Source organism: Lampris incognitus, chromosome 2, assembly GCF_029633865.1.
Source record: "Lampris incognitus isolate fLamInc1 chromosome 2, fLamInc1.hap2, whole genome shotgun sequence".
Taxonomy (NCBI): domain Eukaryota; kingdom Metazoa; phylum Chordata; class Actinopteri; order Lampriformes; family Lampridae; genus Lampris; species Lampris incognitus.
The window spans coordinates 151,386,758-151,402,598 of record NC_079212.1 but is presented as its reverse complement, the minus strand read 5'-3'; the positions used below and the strand labels follow the sequence as shown (position 1 = coordinate 151,402,598).

Below are 15,841 nucleotides of genomic sequence, written 5' to 3'. Positions count from 1 at the left end.
TATGGGGTGTGTTTCTGTACCCAATCAGAAAATTTGCTACACAGTTCTCAAGCATCATACCACCAATGGCTCTATTCTTTGCAAGGGATCTCTTAAGATTTTGGACCAATCTTTCAGCTAAACCATTACTTGCAGGATGGTATGCAGGTGACTTGATGTGTTTTACTCCATGTTTAGTCAAAAATGACTCAAACTCTTGCGATACGAGCTGAGGTCCGTTATCAGTTACAACCTCTTTAGGCAACCCATAAGCTGCAAATAAATTTCTCGGTGCTTCAATTGTCTTAGATGAAGTAGTAGTGGTCATGGGAACTATCTCTGGCCATCTAGCATAGGCATCCATCACTACTAAAAACATCTGCTTGTGGTCCTCAGCAAAATCAAGATGTACTCTTTCCCATGGACTCGAAGACCATTTCCATGTATGTATCGGTGCGGTAGCAGGCATACTACGCTGCTGCTGACAAATAGTACACTGATTCACTTCACGTTCAATACTGTCATCTAATGTAGGCCACCAGAATAAACTTCTGGCGAGGGACTTCATTTTAACTGTTCCCCAGTGGTGCTGATGTAATTCAGACAATAGCCTGTCTCTTAGTTTATCAGGCCCTACCACACGGGAACCCCCTAATAAACAATCATCCTCAATGCTAAGCTCTAATTTTCTCTGAAAATAAGGCTTCAGTGACTCATCCTGTACATGTTTAGGCCATCCAGTTAACACCAACTGTTTAACCACTCTTAACACAGGATCTCTGTCTGTTTCTTTGGCTATTTCTCTAGCAGTAAGAGGTAAGTCTTCCAGGTAAGACACTCTGTAAATTGGGTTTGACACCACAACTACATCAGGCTTCACAGGTAATCTTGATAAAGCATCAGCATTGCTATGCTGCTCTGACTTCTTGTACTGGATTTCGTATGTATACGCTGCCAAAATTAGAGCCCACCTTTGTAATCTAGCGGCGGCCAGTGTTGGCACACCTGTTTTAGGCCCCAGAATTTCAACAGTGGCTTGTGGTCTGTCAATAACAAGAATTTCCTCCCATAAAGATACTCATGGAATTTCATAACTCCAAAAACAAGACCCAGTGCCTCCTTTTCCAGTTGAGAGTAATTCTGTTCTGTTTTAGTCAACATTCTGGATGCAAATGCGATAGGTCTCTCACTTCCATCTTTCATTTTGTGGCTGATTACAGCACCAACTCCATAAGGAGAAGCATCACATGCTAGTATGATATGTAACTCTGCATCAAAATTTAATAACAATTTATCTGACTGAAGAGACTTCTTTGCACTATCAAATGCACTTTGACATTTCTCTGACCATTCCCAGGTTGCATCTTTATGCAGCAATGCTGTCATTGGCTGAATCAGAGTAGATAGATTAGGGATAAACTTCCCATAGTAGTTTAACAGAGCTAAGAATGACCTGAGTTCAGTTACATTTTTCGGAACTGGAGCCCTCTGAATAGCATCTGTCTTTTCCTTCATTGGATGTATGCCCATGGCATCAATGACATGCCCTAAGTATGAAACGCTGTTCTGCATGAATGCACACTTCTCTCTTTTAACCTTGAGATTGTAAGTTTCAAGTCTACTAAGCACCTCTTCCAAGTTAGTCAGGTGCCTTTCTGTATCTTTTCCAGTAATTAAGATGTCATCTAAATAACAGATGACCCCTTCCATGCCCTGAAGAACCTGATCCATAATCTTTTGAAAAATAGCAGGGGCGCTAGCAACACCGTAGGGTAACCTATTGTAGTGATACAACCCTCTGTGTGTGTTGATAGTTAGGTAATGTCTTGACTTGTCCTCTAACAGAACTTGCTGATAAGCCTGCGACAAGTCTAATTTGGTAAACTGCTGACCTCCTGCTAGTTTAGCAAATAAATCTTGGGTTTTGGGTAGTGGATACTGTTCCACATTCAACCATGGATTGATGGTGACCTTGTAGTCTCCACATATTCTCACACTATCATCCTTTTTAGGCACACAAACTATTGGAGCTGCCCACTCGCTGTAATTAATGGGTGAGATGACACCTTCAGCTTCCAATTTTGCCAGTTCTCTCTCTACGGCTTCTCTTAATGCATAAGGCACGTTTCTAGGCTTACAGAACTTGGGCACTGCATCTGGAACTACATGTAGTCTGGCTTCAATATCTTTTAACTTGCCTAGCTCAGGTTTGAACACTGATGCATGTCTGGCACACACATCATCCACTGTATCAGGAGCCACTCTGTTGACTCTTGACAGGTCTAGCTTTAATTGACTTATCCAGTCTCTGCCCATTAATGCAGGACCTCTTCCTTTCACGACTAGTAGTTCTAGCTTTTCTGAGTGTTCCTTGCATTGCTGTGAATTTTCCTATCAATGGCAATGATTCCTCCCTGTAGGTTTTCAGCACACAATTTGCAGGACTAAGTTTCACATCTTTAAACCTGCGTTTAAGTAGAGTTTCAGATATCACTGACACGGCTACGCCAGTGTCTACCTCCATTTTCACCCTTGTACCATTTACACTGACATACACATAGTAGGGTTTCACAATGTCACCTTTACCCGTGTCCATTGCAAAAAGTTCGGCCCCTCCACTGTCCAATGTCTGACCAGTGTCAATGTTCTGTACAGCATCCACCATGCACCTTGTGGGCACACAGCAGTCGTCTCTGGCACTGCAGAGCTGAGGCTGGATAGGATCTCCATCTGCCCGAAGACTGTGAGCGTTGCTCTGGTCCACGTGCTGGGGAGCGTGGCAACATTCCAAATGCCTGGTCCCTTTCCATGCCTTGCCATAGCTTCCTTCTTTAGGGGAACGGCATGCTTTTGCGATGTGTCCCTTTTTCTTGCACTGGTGACACTCAGCGTCCTTGAACCTGCATTCATCCGTTCTGTGGCCTTTTCCATTGCAGCGATAGCAGGGCTTTCCGTTAGCTGTAGACTTTACCGTAGCCTCTCTATGCTTTATGTTAGCCTTCTTTTCCACCACATTAGCTTCATAGCCTTTCTGTGCAAACTGTTGCGCACTGTTGCCTTTTGTTACCTCAAAAGAAAGCGCCATTTCAACTGCGAGCTGTAACGTTAAGTCGTTTGTGTGAGCAGCATTGAGTAACCGATCTCTTAGCTCACTGCTCTTAACTCCACAGACCAACCTATCACGCAGTGCTTCATCTAAAAATGCTCCACATTTGCATGTGGCTGCTAACTTTCTCAAACTTGCAATGTACTCACTTATTGTTTCGTTTTCCTTTTGGTTTCTTCCGTGAAACTTGCATCTCTCGGCAATAAAGTGGGTTTTCGGGATGTAGTGCTTTTCTAGCATTCCCACCAGTACTTCATATGTTTTACCTGATGGCTTATCTGGTGCACACAAATCCATCAGCAAGCTATGTGCCCGTTTTCCTACCACCGTAAGAAATACCGCTTTGGTTTTCTCATCTCGAGTGTCCAATCCATCTGCTGCGAAGTACTGCTCTAACCGCTGGCGATAACTATCAAAACTTTCCTCACTTTCCTCGAAGTGGAAATCTTCTGGCTTACCGAATGCCATCTTCTGTTCGACGGTCCTTCCACTCACCGAACGTCTCCCTGGTTGTTCGTCGTTGACTTCTGCCTCGCTGGAGCCGCTTGACATGCGAACTCTGTGACTTCCAACTTAAACATCCCATCCTCGTCGCCAAGCTGTGGTGTATGAAACACTAATACTGTTCTAAACTGTTTAAGTAGATAACTGGAAAGTGCACACGGCAGACTTATGACAGTAACGTAGTATATTTATTATTACGCTGTAACAACCTAGCTATCCCGAGTAGAGCGGAGTACCAAGAGAACGCCCTGGTGGCGATTCTGCCTTATATAATCTCCAGGAACAACCAATAGCTGACCTCCACCTCATTCAGCACCAATCACATTTGAATGTGCACATTCAAAACCAACCAACCCACACTGGTTAATATTCTGTGTTGGGAACACCACAAACAACACAAGTCAAGACAATTAACACGCTGAAAACCTGTTAACAACACAAGTCAAGACAATCTAACACAATGAAAACCTGTTAACAACACAAGTCAAGACAAGCTAACACATTGAAAACCTGTTAACAACACAAGTCAAGACAATCTAACACGCTGAAAACCTGTTAACAACACAAGTCAAGACAAGCTAACACATTGAAAACCTGTTAACAACAAAAGTCAAGATAATCTAACACACTGAAAACCTGTTAACAACACAAGTCAAGACAATCTAACACATTGAAAACCTGTTAACAACACAAGTCAAGACAATCTAACACGCTGAAAACCTGTTAACAACACAAGTCAAGACAATCTAACACATTGAAAACCTGTTAACAACACAAGTCAAGACAATTAACACGCTGAAAAGCTGTTAACAACACAAGTCAAGACAAGCTAACACATTGAAAACCTGTTAACAACACAAGTCAAGACAATCTAACACATTGAAAACCTGTTAACAACACAAGTCAAGACAATTAACACGCTGAAAACCTGTTAACAACACAAGTCAAGACAATTAACACACTGAAAACCTGTTAACAACACAAGTCAAGACAATCTAACATGCTGAAAACCTGTTAACAACACAAGTCAAGACAATCTAACACACTGAAAACCTGTCAACAACACAAGTCAAGACAATCTAACATGTTGAAAACCTGTTAACAACACAAGTCAAGACAATTAACACGCTGAAAACCTGTTGACAACACAAGTCAAGAAAATCGAACATGCTGAAAACCTGTTAACAACACATGTCAAGAAAATCTACTACATTGAAAACTTGTTAACAACACAAGTCAAGACAATCTAACACAATGAAAACCTGTTAACAACACAAGTCAAGACAATTAACACGCTGAAACCTGTTAACAACGGAAGTCAACACAATTAACACATTGAAAACCTGTCAACAACACAAGTCAAGACAATCTAACATGTTGAAAACCTGTTAACAACACAAGTCAAGACAATCTAACACACTGAAAACCTGTTAACAACACAAGTCAAGACAATTAACACACTGAAAACCTGTTAACAACACAAGTCAAGACAATTAACACGCTGAAAACCTGTTAACAACACAAGTCAAGACAATCTAACACACTGAAAACCTGTTAACAACACAAGTCAAGACAATCTAACACACTGAAAACCTGTTAACAAGACAAGTCAAGACAATCTAACACACTGAAAACCTGTTAACAACACAAGTCAAGACAATCTAACACACTGAAAACCTGTTAACAACACAAGTCAAGACAATCTAACATGCTGAAAACCTGTTAACAACACAAGTCAAGACAATTAACACGCTGAAAACCTGTTAACAACACAAGTCAAGACAATCTAACACGCTGAAAACCTGTTAACAACACAGGTCAAGACAATCTAACACACTGAAAACCTGTTAACAACACAAGTCAAGACAATTAACACGCTGAAAACCTGTTAACAACACAAGTCAAGACAATCTAACATGCTGAAAACCTGTTAACAACACAAGTCAAGACAATTAACACGCTGAAAACCTGTTAACAACACAAGTCAAGACAATCTAACACGCTGAAAACCTGTTAACAACACAAGTCAAGACAATTAACACGCTGAAAACCTGTTAACAACACAAGTCAAGACAATTAACACGCTGAAAACCTGTTAACAACACAAGTCAAGACAATCTAACACGCTGAAAACCTGTTAACAACACAGGTCAAGACAATCTAACACACTGAAAACCTGTTAACAACACAAGTCAAGACAATTAACACGCTGAAAACCTGTTAACAACACAAGTCAAGACAATCTAACACGCTGAAAACCTGTTAACAACACAAGTCAAGACAATTAACACGCTGAAAACCTGTTAACAACACAAGTCAAGACAATTAACACGCTGAAAACCTGTTAACAACACAAGTCAAGACAATCTAACATGCTGAAAACCTGTTAACAACACAAGTCAAGACAATTAACACGCTGAAAACCTGTTAACAACACAAGTCAAGACAATCTAACACGCTGAAAACCTGTTAACAACACAAGTCAAGACAATCTAACATGCTGAAAACCTAACAACACAAGTCAAGACAATCTAACACGCTGAAAACCTGTTAACAACACAAGTCAAGACAATCTAACATGCTGAAAACCTGTTAACAACACAAGTCAAGACAATTAACACGCTGAAAACCTGTTAACAACACAAGTCAAGACAATCTAACATGCTGAAAACCTGTTAACAACACAAGTCAAGACAATTAACACGCTGAAAACCTGTTAACAACACAAGTCAAGACAATCTAACACGCTGAAAACCTGTTAACAACACAAGTCAAGACAATCTAACACGCTGAAAACCTGTTAACAACACAAGTCAAGACAATTAACACGCTGAAAACCTGTTAACAACACAAGTCAAGACAATCTAACATGCTGAAAACCTGTTAACAACACAAGTCAAGACAATTAACACGCTGAAAACCTGTTAACAACACAAGTCAAGACAATCTAACACGCTGAAAACCTGTTAACAACACAAGTCAAGACAATTAACACGCTGAAAACCTGTTAACAACACAAGTCAAGACAATCTAACATGCTGAAAACCTGTTAACAACACAAGTCAAGAAAATCTAACACGCTGAAAACCTGTTAACAACACAAGTCAAGACAATCTAACACGCTGAAAACCTGTTAACAACACAAGTCAAGACAATCTAACATGCTGAAAACCTGTTAACAACACAAGTCAAGACAATTAACACGCTGAAAACCTGTTAACAACACAAGTCAAGACAATTAACACGCTGAAAACCTGTTAACAACACAAGTCAAGACAATCTAACATGCTGAAAACCTGTTAACAACACAAGTCAAGACAATTAACACGCTGAAAACCTGTTAACAACACAAGTCAAGACAATCTAACACGCTGAAAACCTGTTAACAACACAAGTCAAGACAATTAACACGCTGAAAACCTGTTATCAACACAACAGCAGTTAGAGTGTTTGGATGGGACTGAAGCTGTCTTTTCTTTCTCAGTCTGATGATTTTCATGGCTGTCTGTGAACATCCTGAAGGGCACTGGATTGAAGGTGTGTGTTACACACACACACACACACACACACACACACACACACACACACACACACACAAAAGCTAACAACAGGCATTCGTCATGTGTCCCAGTCTCTACATGTGAACGTGACTATAGACTCACCGTGTGCTGGAGGTAGATCTGCTCTGGTTCAGTCCAGTCCGGTCTGACTGCTGTTCAATCTTTTTTTTTGGATTCTCCTCAGTGGCTCTGAAGTCTGTCTGGTTCCTCTCTCTCTCTGCCTCTGTCTCTCTCTGTCAGAGCGTCTGCCTTTATACCAAGTCCAACCCCTCCTCCTCCTCCTCCTCCTCCTCAGAGGGGGGGGGGGTGAAAATATGTTGCTTCTGTGTGTTTGCGTGTGTGTGCTCACAGCTGCCTCCGTGGCCAAGAAAAAGACCCCCCTCCCCTCCCCTCCCCTCCAGACACACACACACACACACACACACACACACTAAGACGTCTGACATGAGAGCAGGAGCTGCTGGTGGTCACATCAGCAGAGCAGCTGGACTGTTTGAAGGTTTGAGCTCCACCCGGGGAGAAGCAGCAGTCTGTAATCTGAAATAACTCCAGAGGCTCCTCTCTGCCTGCTCAGCGCTTCACACTCAATGTGCTCCTCGTCTGCTCCTTTATGGTCCCCCTCCTTTAAAAGGTGGGAAGCAGGCTCTGGATCTCCAGTCCTGAAGACCATGATTTTTATTTAAGCTACTGATCCCTATTGGTCCTGATAAATGCAGTGTCCCCCCGCCTTTATTTTTTTAATCCCCAACTGTATCCAGCCAATTACCTCACCCTTCCGCGCCATCCGGGTCGCTGCTCCACCTCTGCCAATCTGGGGAGGGCTGCACACTACCACATGCTTCCTCCGATACATGTGGAGTCACCAGCCACTTCTTTTCACTTGACAGTGAGGAGTTTCACCAGGGGGACGTAGCGCGTGAGAGTTATTACGCTATTCCCACCAGTTCCCCCTCCCCCTGAACAGGCGCCCGACTGACCAGAGGAGGCGCTAGTGCAGCGACCAGGACACATACCCACATCCGGCTTCCCACCCGCAGACACGGCCAACTGTGTCTGTAGGGACGCCCGACCAAGCCGGAGGTAACATGGGGATTCGAACCAGCATCCCCGTGTTGGTAGGCAACGGAATACGCCGGTGCGCCTACCCGGACGCCCCCGATAGGTGTAGTTTTGTTTGGCCACTGAGCCAGAAACCAGCCGGAAGTTAGCTTCGCTGGAGGGAACGGAAAGTATTGTAGCGAACTCGGGGGACAACGCAACCACAGGAAGTGCCGCGGCCGGGAAGCGAACCCGTATTGCCCGCACCGCAGGAGACATCGCTAACCGCTCGACTAAAGGCTCAGACCTGCGAGCCAGCGGCCAGCGTGTCTACTAATCCATGCACGTTACAATATTGCGAGAGAACCCAAAAGTATTGCGAGGGAACGCAAAACTGCCCCCTATTTTTCTTCTCTCACCATGTTCCCACTACGGTTCCGAATCTCCATGTTCCGCTGTGGACATGTTTTGACCGGGTAGGACGGTTGTGGCCAAATGGGGTACAGGCACGGACGGAAGTGACGCATAATCTCGCCGGGCATATTTTGTTGCTATGGCGCTAGCTAGCCTAGCTAACCTCCTGAGAGACATGGCGGCAAATTCAGAAGAAGCCCACAAAGGCTAGATTCACAGTTTCTTTTCGCGTTGATCTTTTGAGGGGATTTTAAAAAAAAGAAGAGGACGACAGGCTGACGAAATTGGTTGTTTCGACAAAAGGCAAGCATAGCTATGCATAGCTATTCGTAGCTCGCTAACGTTTGTTATCTAGCTAGTTAGCGTAGCTAATTGCTACGGAAGGTTACCTAGGCTAGCTATCCAACCAGTATGACTGTACAACAGTGTTCCATGACAACCAATATGACTGTACAACAGTGTGTTACCATATAATGTGATGTAGCTTGTTATACACCAGACTGTCTGTGTTAGCTTTGGTCCCATGATCCATTTTCACAAGGGTGGAACTTTTTACTGCTGAGCTGACGACACACCAGCCACAATGGCTGCTACACCCATGAAGCTGAGATGACAATTAAATACACAATTATCAGTCTCAAATGTACTGTAACATCTATATTTACAATATTAATAAACTCCAAATATTGTTGTGTACAGATTTCTCGGTAATTCACTGCCTTAGTCTTTTAATAACTTCTTTCACACAAATTCAAAAATAAATTCATACAACAGTCAATCTTTCGATCAATTACATACATCATTTTCATCTAGGCTTGCCAGTTTTCTATTAAATATAGAGGACCAGCATTATGGAATGAGCTTAGCACTGCAACCCAGGCTTACTCATCTCTCCATTCCTTTAAGAAATGTTTGACATAGTTTTTATTAACAAATTGTGTCATTCAGACGAGTCAGTTTTAAAGCTTTTCCACAACTTATTTTGTTCCGTTTTATTTTCTGTTTTCCCCCCAATTGTTTTCTTCTATTTGTTGATGTTTTGTTTTGTCACTTGTATTTTTTTCACATGATTTAGCTACATTTCACACATAGTAATCTTGCAAACCCAACGGGGGGGGGGGGGTCTTTCAATCACCTCTGCACATTGGATAATTCAGTTTTGATTTTGTTCTTGACTACTGTCATTTTATATATTTGCACATATAAATTATAACTAGTAGAGAACAGAACCAGGACTTTTGCGGGAAATGTCTGGAAATGTAAAAATAAAGAAATCATATAAAGTACCGACCATTCGTTTATAGAGGAAGGGGGCTGACAACAGTAGCAGTTTTATTTTGCTAATCACTAGCTAATATACTGACGCGCTGAGTGGCTCCATGCTCGGATGCCCCGCTGCACATGGCGGCCTAGGCTAGACAAATCTTCTCCGGAAGTCGAGCTAAATCGACGCATGCGCAATAGCCCTGCTCGGCTCCGCTGTACAAGATGTCTGAGGCGGCGGGGAGGGAGAGGGAGAGGCAGAGCAGACGGAAACAGCCGGAGCCCACGTCCAGTCAAAACAAAGTCAGGCAAGGTAAGAGAAGGCGGATTCCTTGAGCCGTCCAAAAACTACGGATGTGTGTCGGAAGGTTTAGGGCTTTGGGTTGTCCAGAGAGATTGTGCAAAGGACAGATGTGCGTGACATAAACATACTAAACTGTCTGCACAGTGCGCGGCAGCTGGAGCAGGGGCGTTCCCGCCATCTTGTCTGGCGGAGTGCGCGCCTAAAGCTCCGGGTTGCTGTTTGTTCGCTCAACTCGAATCTTATTGGGCTCAGCAGGCCTGCTTACTCAAAATGGCGGCTCATCACGGCAAATCGTATCCGTGGCTGAGATTTAAGGTCGTTAAACCGGGGTTGGGTCCGTTGAGACGGCCTGTTTTTGGTGTTTTTCTCGGTCTTTCTTCCCGGGCTCTGCCGTGTGGCCGCAGCCTTTGTTGTGCCCCCCCTCTCCGTTCGAGCCTGTTGTCGGAAGGCTGCTGTGCGCATGCGTGTCAACATAGCGCTCATTTCTGTTTCTGAATGCGAAGACGCCGAACTCATTCAGCCTGTTTTAGAAATAATACGTCGACGTCTTGGAGAAATCTTGTTTTAATATTTTATTTTCTGACCTGCTGTTTGAAACCCTTATTTAAACAGTCCGATGATTTAAACAGTCTGATGATTAATCAGACTGCCTTCACACATGACAGCAGGCGGTTCGTGAACCTCATCTGATTAGCTTGGTCTGCTATCTTAAACATGACGTTAAACGTGTATTTTTCTTTATTCTGAACATGAAGTCTACACATAAAGTCTACACGTTATTCTGAACATAAAGTCTACACGTTATTCTGAACATAAAGTCTACATGTTATTCTGAACATAAAGTCTACACGTTATTCTGAACATAAAGTCTACACGTTATTCTGAACATAAAGTCTACATGTTATTCTGAACATAAACACTACACTGTATTCTGAACATAAAGTCTACACTGTATTCTGAACATAAAGTCTACACTGTATTCTGAACATAAAGTCTACACTGTATTCTGAACATAAAGTCTACACTATTCTGAACATAAAGTCTACATTTTAAACAAAGTCTACACTGTATTCTGAACATAAACACTACACTGTATTCTGAACATAAAGTCTACACTGTATTCTGAACATAAAGTCTACATTTTATTCTGAACATAAACACTACACTGTATTCTGAACATAAAGTCTACATGTTATTCTGAACATAAAGTCTACATGTTATTCTGAACATAAAGTCTACACGTTATTCTGAAAATAAAGTCTACATGTTATTCTGAACGTAAAGTCTACATGTTATTCTGAACATAAACACTACACTGTATTCTGAACGTAGTCTACATTTTGTTCTGAACATAAACACTACACTGTATTCTGAACATAAAGTCTACACTGTATTCTGAACATAAACACTACACTGTATTCTGAACATAAAGTCTACATGTTATTCTGAACATAAAGTCTACAAGTTATTCTGAACATAAAGTCTACACGTTATTCTGAACATAAAGTCTACACGTTATTCTGAACATAAAGTCTACATGTTATTCTGAACGTAAAGTCTAAATGTTATTCTGAACATAAACACTACACTGTATTCTGAACGTAAAGTCTACATTTTGTTCTGAACATAAACACTACACTGTATTCTGAACATAGTCTACACTGTATTCTGAACATAAAGTCTACACTGTATTCTGAACATAAACACTACACTGTATTCTGAACATAAAGTCTACACTATATTCTGAACATAAAGTCTACATTTTAAACAAAGTCTACACTGTATTCTGAACATAAAGTCTACACTGTATTCTGAACATACACACTACACTGTATTCTGAACATAAAGTCTACACTGTATTCTGAACATAAAGTCTACATTTTATTCTGAACATAAACACTACACTGTATTCTGAACATAAAGTCTACATGTTATTCTGAGCATAAAGTCTGCATGTTATTCTGAACATAAACACTACACTGTATTCTGAACGTAAAGTCTACATTTTATTCAGAATAGAAACTCTACATTTTATTCTGAACATAAACTACATTGTATTCTGAACATTAACACTACACTGTATTCTGAACATAAAGTCTACATTTTATTCTGAACATAAAGTCTACATTTTATTCTGAACATAAAGTCTACATTTTATTCAGAATAGAAACTCTACATTTTATTCTGAACATAAACCACATTGTATTCTGAACATAAACACTACACTGTATTCTGAACGTAAAGTCTACATTTTGTTCTGAACATAAACACTACACTGTATTCTGAACATAAAGTCTACACTGTATTCTGAACATAAACACTACACTGTATTCTGAACATAAAGTCTACACTGTATTCTGAACATAAACACTACACTGTATTTTGAACATAAACACTACACTGTATTCTGAACATAAAGTCTACATGTTATTCTGACCATAAAGTGTGCATGTTATTCTGAACATAAACACTACACTGTATTCTGAACGTAAAGTCTACATTTTGTTCTGAACATAAACACTACACTGTATTCTGAACATAAAGTCTACATGTTATTCTGAACATAAAGTCTACAAGTTATTCTGAACATAAAATCTACACGTTATTCTGAACATAAAGTCTACACGTTATTCTGAACATAAAGTCTACATGTTATTCTGAACGTAAAGTCTAAATGTTATTCTGAACATAAACACTACACTGTATTCTGAACGTAAAGTCTACATTTTGTTCTGAACATAAACACTACATTTTATTCTGAACATAAAGTCTACATTATATTCAGAATAGAAACTCTACGTTTTATTCTGAACATAAACTACATTGTATTCTGAACATTAACACTACACTGTATTCTGAACATAAAGTCTACATTTTATTCTGAACATAAAGTCTACGTTTTATTCTGAACATAAAGTCTACATTTTATTCTCAACATAAACACTACACTATTCTGAACATAAAGTCTACACTGTATTCTGAACATAAAGTCTGCATTTTATTCTGAACATAAACACTACACTGTATTCTGAACATATACACTACACTGTATTCTGAACATAAAGTCTACATGTTATTCTGATCATAAACACTACACTGTATTCTGAACATAAACACTACACTGTATTCTGAACATAAAGTCTACATTTTATTCTGAACATAAAGTCTACATATTATTCTGAACATAAAGTCTACGTTTTATTCTGAGCATAAACACTACAATGTATTCTGAACATAAAGTCTACATTTTATTCTGAATAGAAACTACACTGTATTCTGAACATAACATCTACGTTTTATTCTGAACATAAACACTACATTGTATTCTGAACATAAACTCTACACATAAAGTCTACATTGTATTCTGAACATAAACTCTACATTGTATTCTGAACATAAACACTACATTTTATTCTGAACATAGTCTGCATTTTATTCTGAACATAAACTCTACATTTTATTCTGAGCATAAAGTCAACATTTTATTCTGAACATAAAGTCTACTTTTTATTCTAAACATAAACACTACATTTTATTCTGAACATAAAGTCTACATTTTATTCAGAATAGAAACTCTACATTTTATTCTGAACATAAACTACATTGTATTCTGAACATAAAGTTTACATTTTATTCTGAACATAGTCTACATTTTATTCTGAGCATAAAGTCAACATTTTATTCTGAACATAAACACTACATTGTATTCTGAACATAAACACTACATTTTATTCTGAACATAAACACCATTGTATTCTGAACATAGTCTACATTTTATTCTGAACATAAACTCTACATTTTATTCTGAGCATAAAGTCAACATTTTATTCTGAACATAAACACTACACTGTATTCTGAACATAAACACTACACTATTCTGAAAATAAAGTCTACACTGTATTCTGAACATAAATACTACATTATCTGAACATAAAGTCTACATTTTATTCTGAACATAAACACTACACTATTCTGAACATAAACACTACACTGTATTCTGAACATAAAGTGTACATTTTATTCTGAACATAAAGTCTACAGTTTATTCTGAACATAAACACTACACTATTCTGAACATAAACACTACACTGTGTGCTGAACATAAAGTCTATATTTTATTCTGAACATAAACACTAAACTGTATTCTGAACATAAAGTCTACACTGTATTCTGAACATAAAGTCTACATTTTATTCTGAACATAAACAGTACACTGTAGTCTGAACATAAAGTCTACACTGTATTCTGAACATAAAGTCTACATTTTATTCTGAACATAAACACTACACTGTATTCTGAACATAAAGTCTACATTTTATTCTGAACATAAACACTACAGTGTATTATGAACATAAAGTCTACACTGTATTCTGAACATAAAGTCTACATTTTATTCTGAACATAAACACTACACTGTATTCTGAACATAAAGTCTACACTGTATTCCGAACATAAAGTCTAAATTTTATTCTGAACATAAACACTACACTGTATTCTGAACATAAAGTCTACACTGTATTCTGAACATAAAGTCTACATGTTATTCTGAACATAAAGTCTACACGTTATTCTGAACATAAAGTCTACATTTTATTCAGAATAGAAACTACATTTTATTCTCAACATAAACTCTACATTTTATTCTGAGTATAAAGTCAACATTTTATTCTCAACATAAACTCTACGTTTTATTCTAGACATAAAGGCTACATTTTATTCTGAACATAAAGTCTGCAGTTTATTCAGAATAGAAACTCTACATTGTATTCTGAACATAAACTCTACAATTTATTCTCGACATAAAGTCTACACTGTATTCCGAACATTTTTTTCTGAACATAAACTACATTGTATTCTGAACATAAAGTTTACATTTTATTCTGAACATAAACTACATTTTATTCTCAACATAAACTCTATATTTTATTCTGAGTATAAAGTCAACATTTTATTCTGAACATAAACTCTACGTTTTATTCTAGACATAAAGGCTACATTTTATTCTGAACATAAAGTCTGCAGTTTATTCAGAATAGAAACTCTACATTGTATTCTGAACATAAACTCTACAATTTATTCTCGACATAAAGTCTACACTGTATTCCGAACACAAACACTACATGTTATTCTGAACATAAACACTACACTGTATTCTGAACATAAACACTAAAGTGTATTATGAACATAAAGTCTACACTGTATTCTGAACAGAAAATCTACATTTTATTCTGAACATAAAGTCTACAATTTATTCAGAATAGAAACTCTACATTGTATTATGAACATAGTCTACATTTTATTCTGAACATAAACTCTACAATTTATTCTCGACATAAAGTCTACACTGTATTCCGAACATAAACACTACATGTTATTCTTAACATAAAGTCTACATGTTATTCTGAACATAAACACTACACTGTATTCTGAACATAAAGTCTACACTGTATTCTGAACATAAACACTACAGTGTATTATGAACATAAAGTCTACACTGTATTCTGAACATAAAGTCTACATTTTATTCTGAACATAAAGTCTACAATTAATTCAGAATGGAAACTCTACATTGTATTATGAACATAGTCTACATTTTATTCTGAACATAAACTCTACAATTTATTCTCGACATAAAGTCTACATTTTATTCTGAACATAAAAACTACATTTTAT

General features: G+C 38.7%; 3 protein-coding genes across 3 annotated transcripts in view; 1 reads left to right on the top strand and 2 right to left on the bottom strand.

Annotated features, from left to right (window-relative positions):
* The window catches only part of pltp (phospholipid transfer protein), a 188,980-nt gene extending 181,606 nt beyond the window's left edge, over positions 1–7,374 (bottom strand). Inside the window, exon 1 of the mRNA XM_056274220.1 lies at positions 7,252–7,374. The gene's annotated coding sequence lies outside the window, so the exon portion shown is untranslated. The remainder of the gene's footprint in view (positions 1–7,251) is intronic.
* On the bottom strand, positions 1,327–2,097 carry LOC130107563 (uncharacterized protein K02A2.6-like; the record flags this gene model as incomplete). Its single annotated transcript, XM_056274221.1, has 1 exon — positions 1,327–2,097. A coding segment is annotated over one exon (771 nt), but the record flags the coding sequence as incomplete, so codon positions are not given.
* Positions 7,375–10,102: 2,728 nt separating the features above from the next.
* The window catches only part of pcif1 (phosphorylated CTD interacting factor 1), a 143,377-nt gene continuing 137,638 nt past the window's right edge, over positions 10,103–15,841 (top strand). Inside the window, exon 1 of the mRNA XM_056274487.1 lies at positions 10,103–10,177. The gene's annotated coding sequence lies outside the window, so the exon portion shown is untranslated. The remainder of the gene's footprint in view (positions 10,178–15,841) is intronic.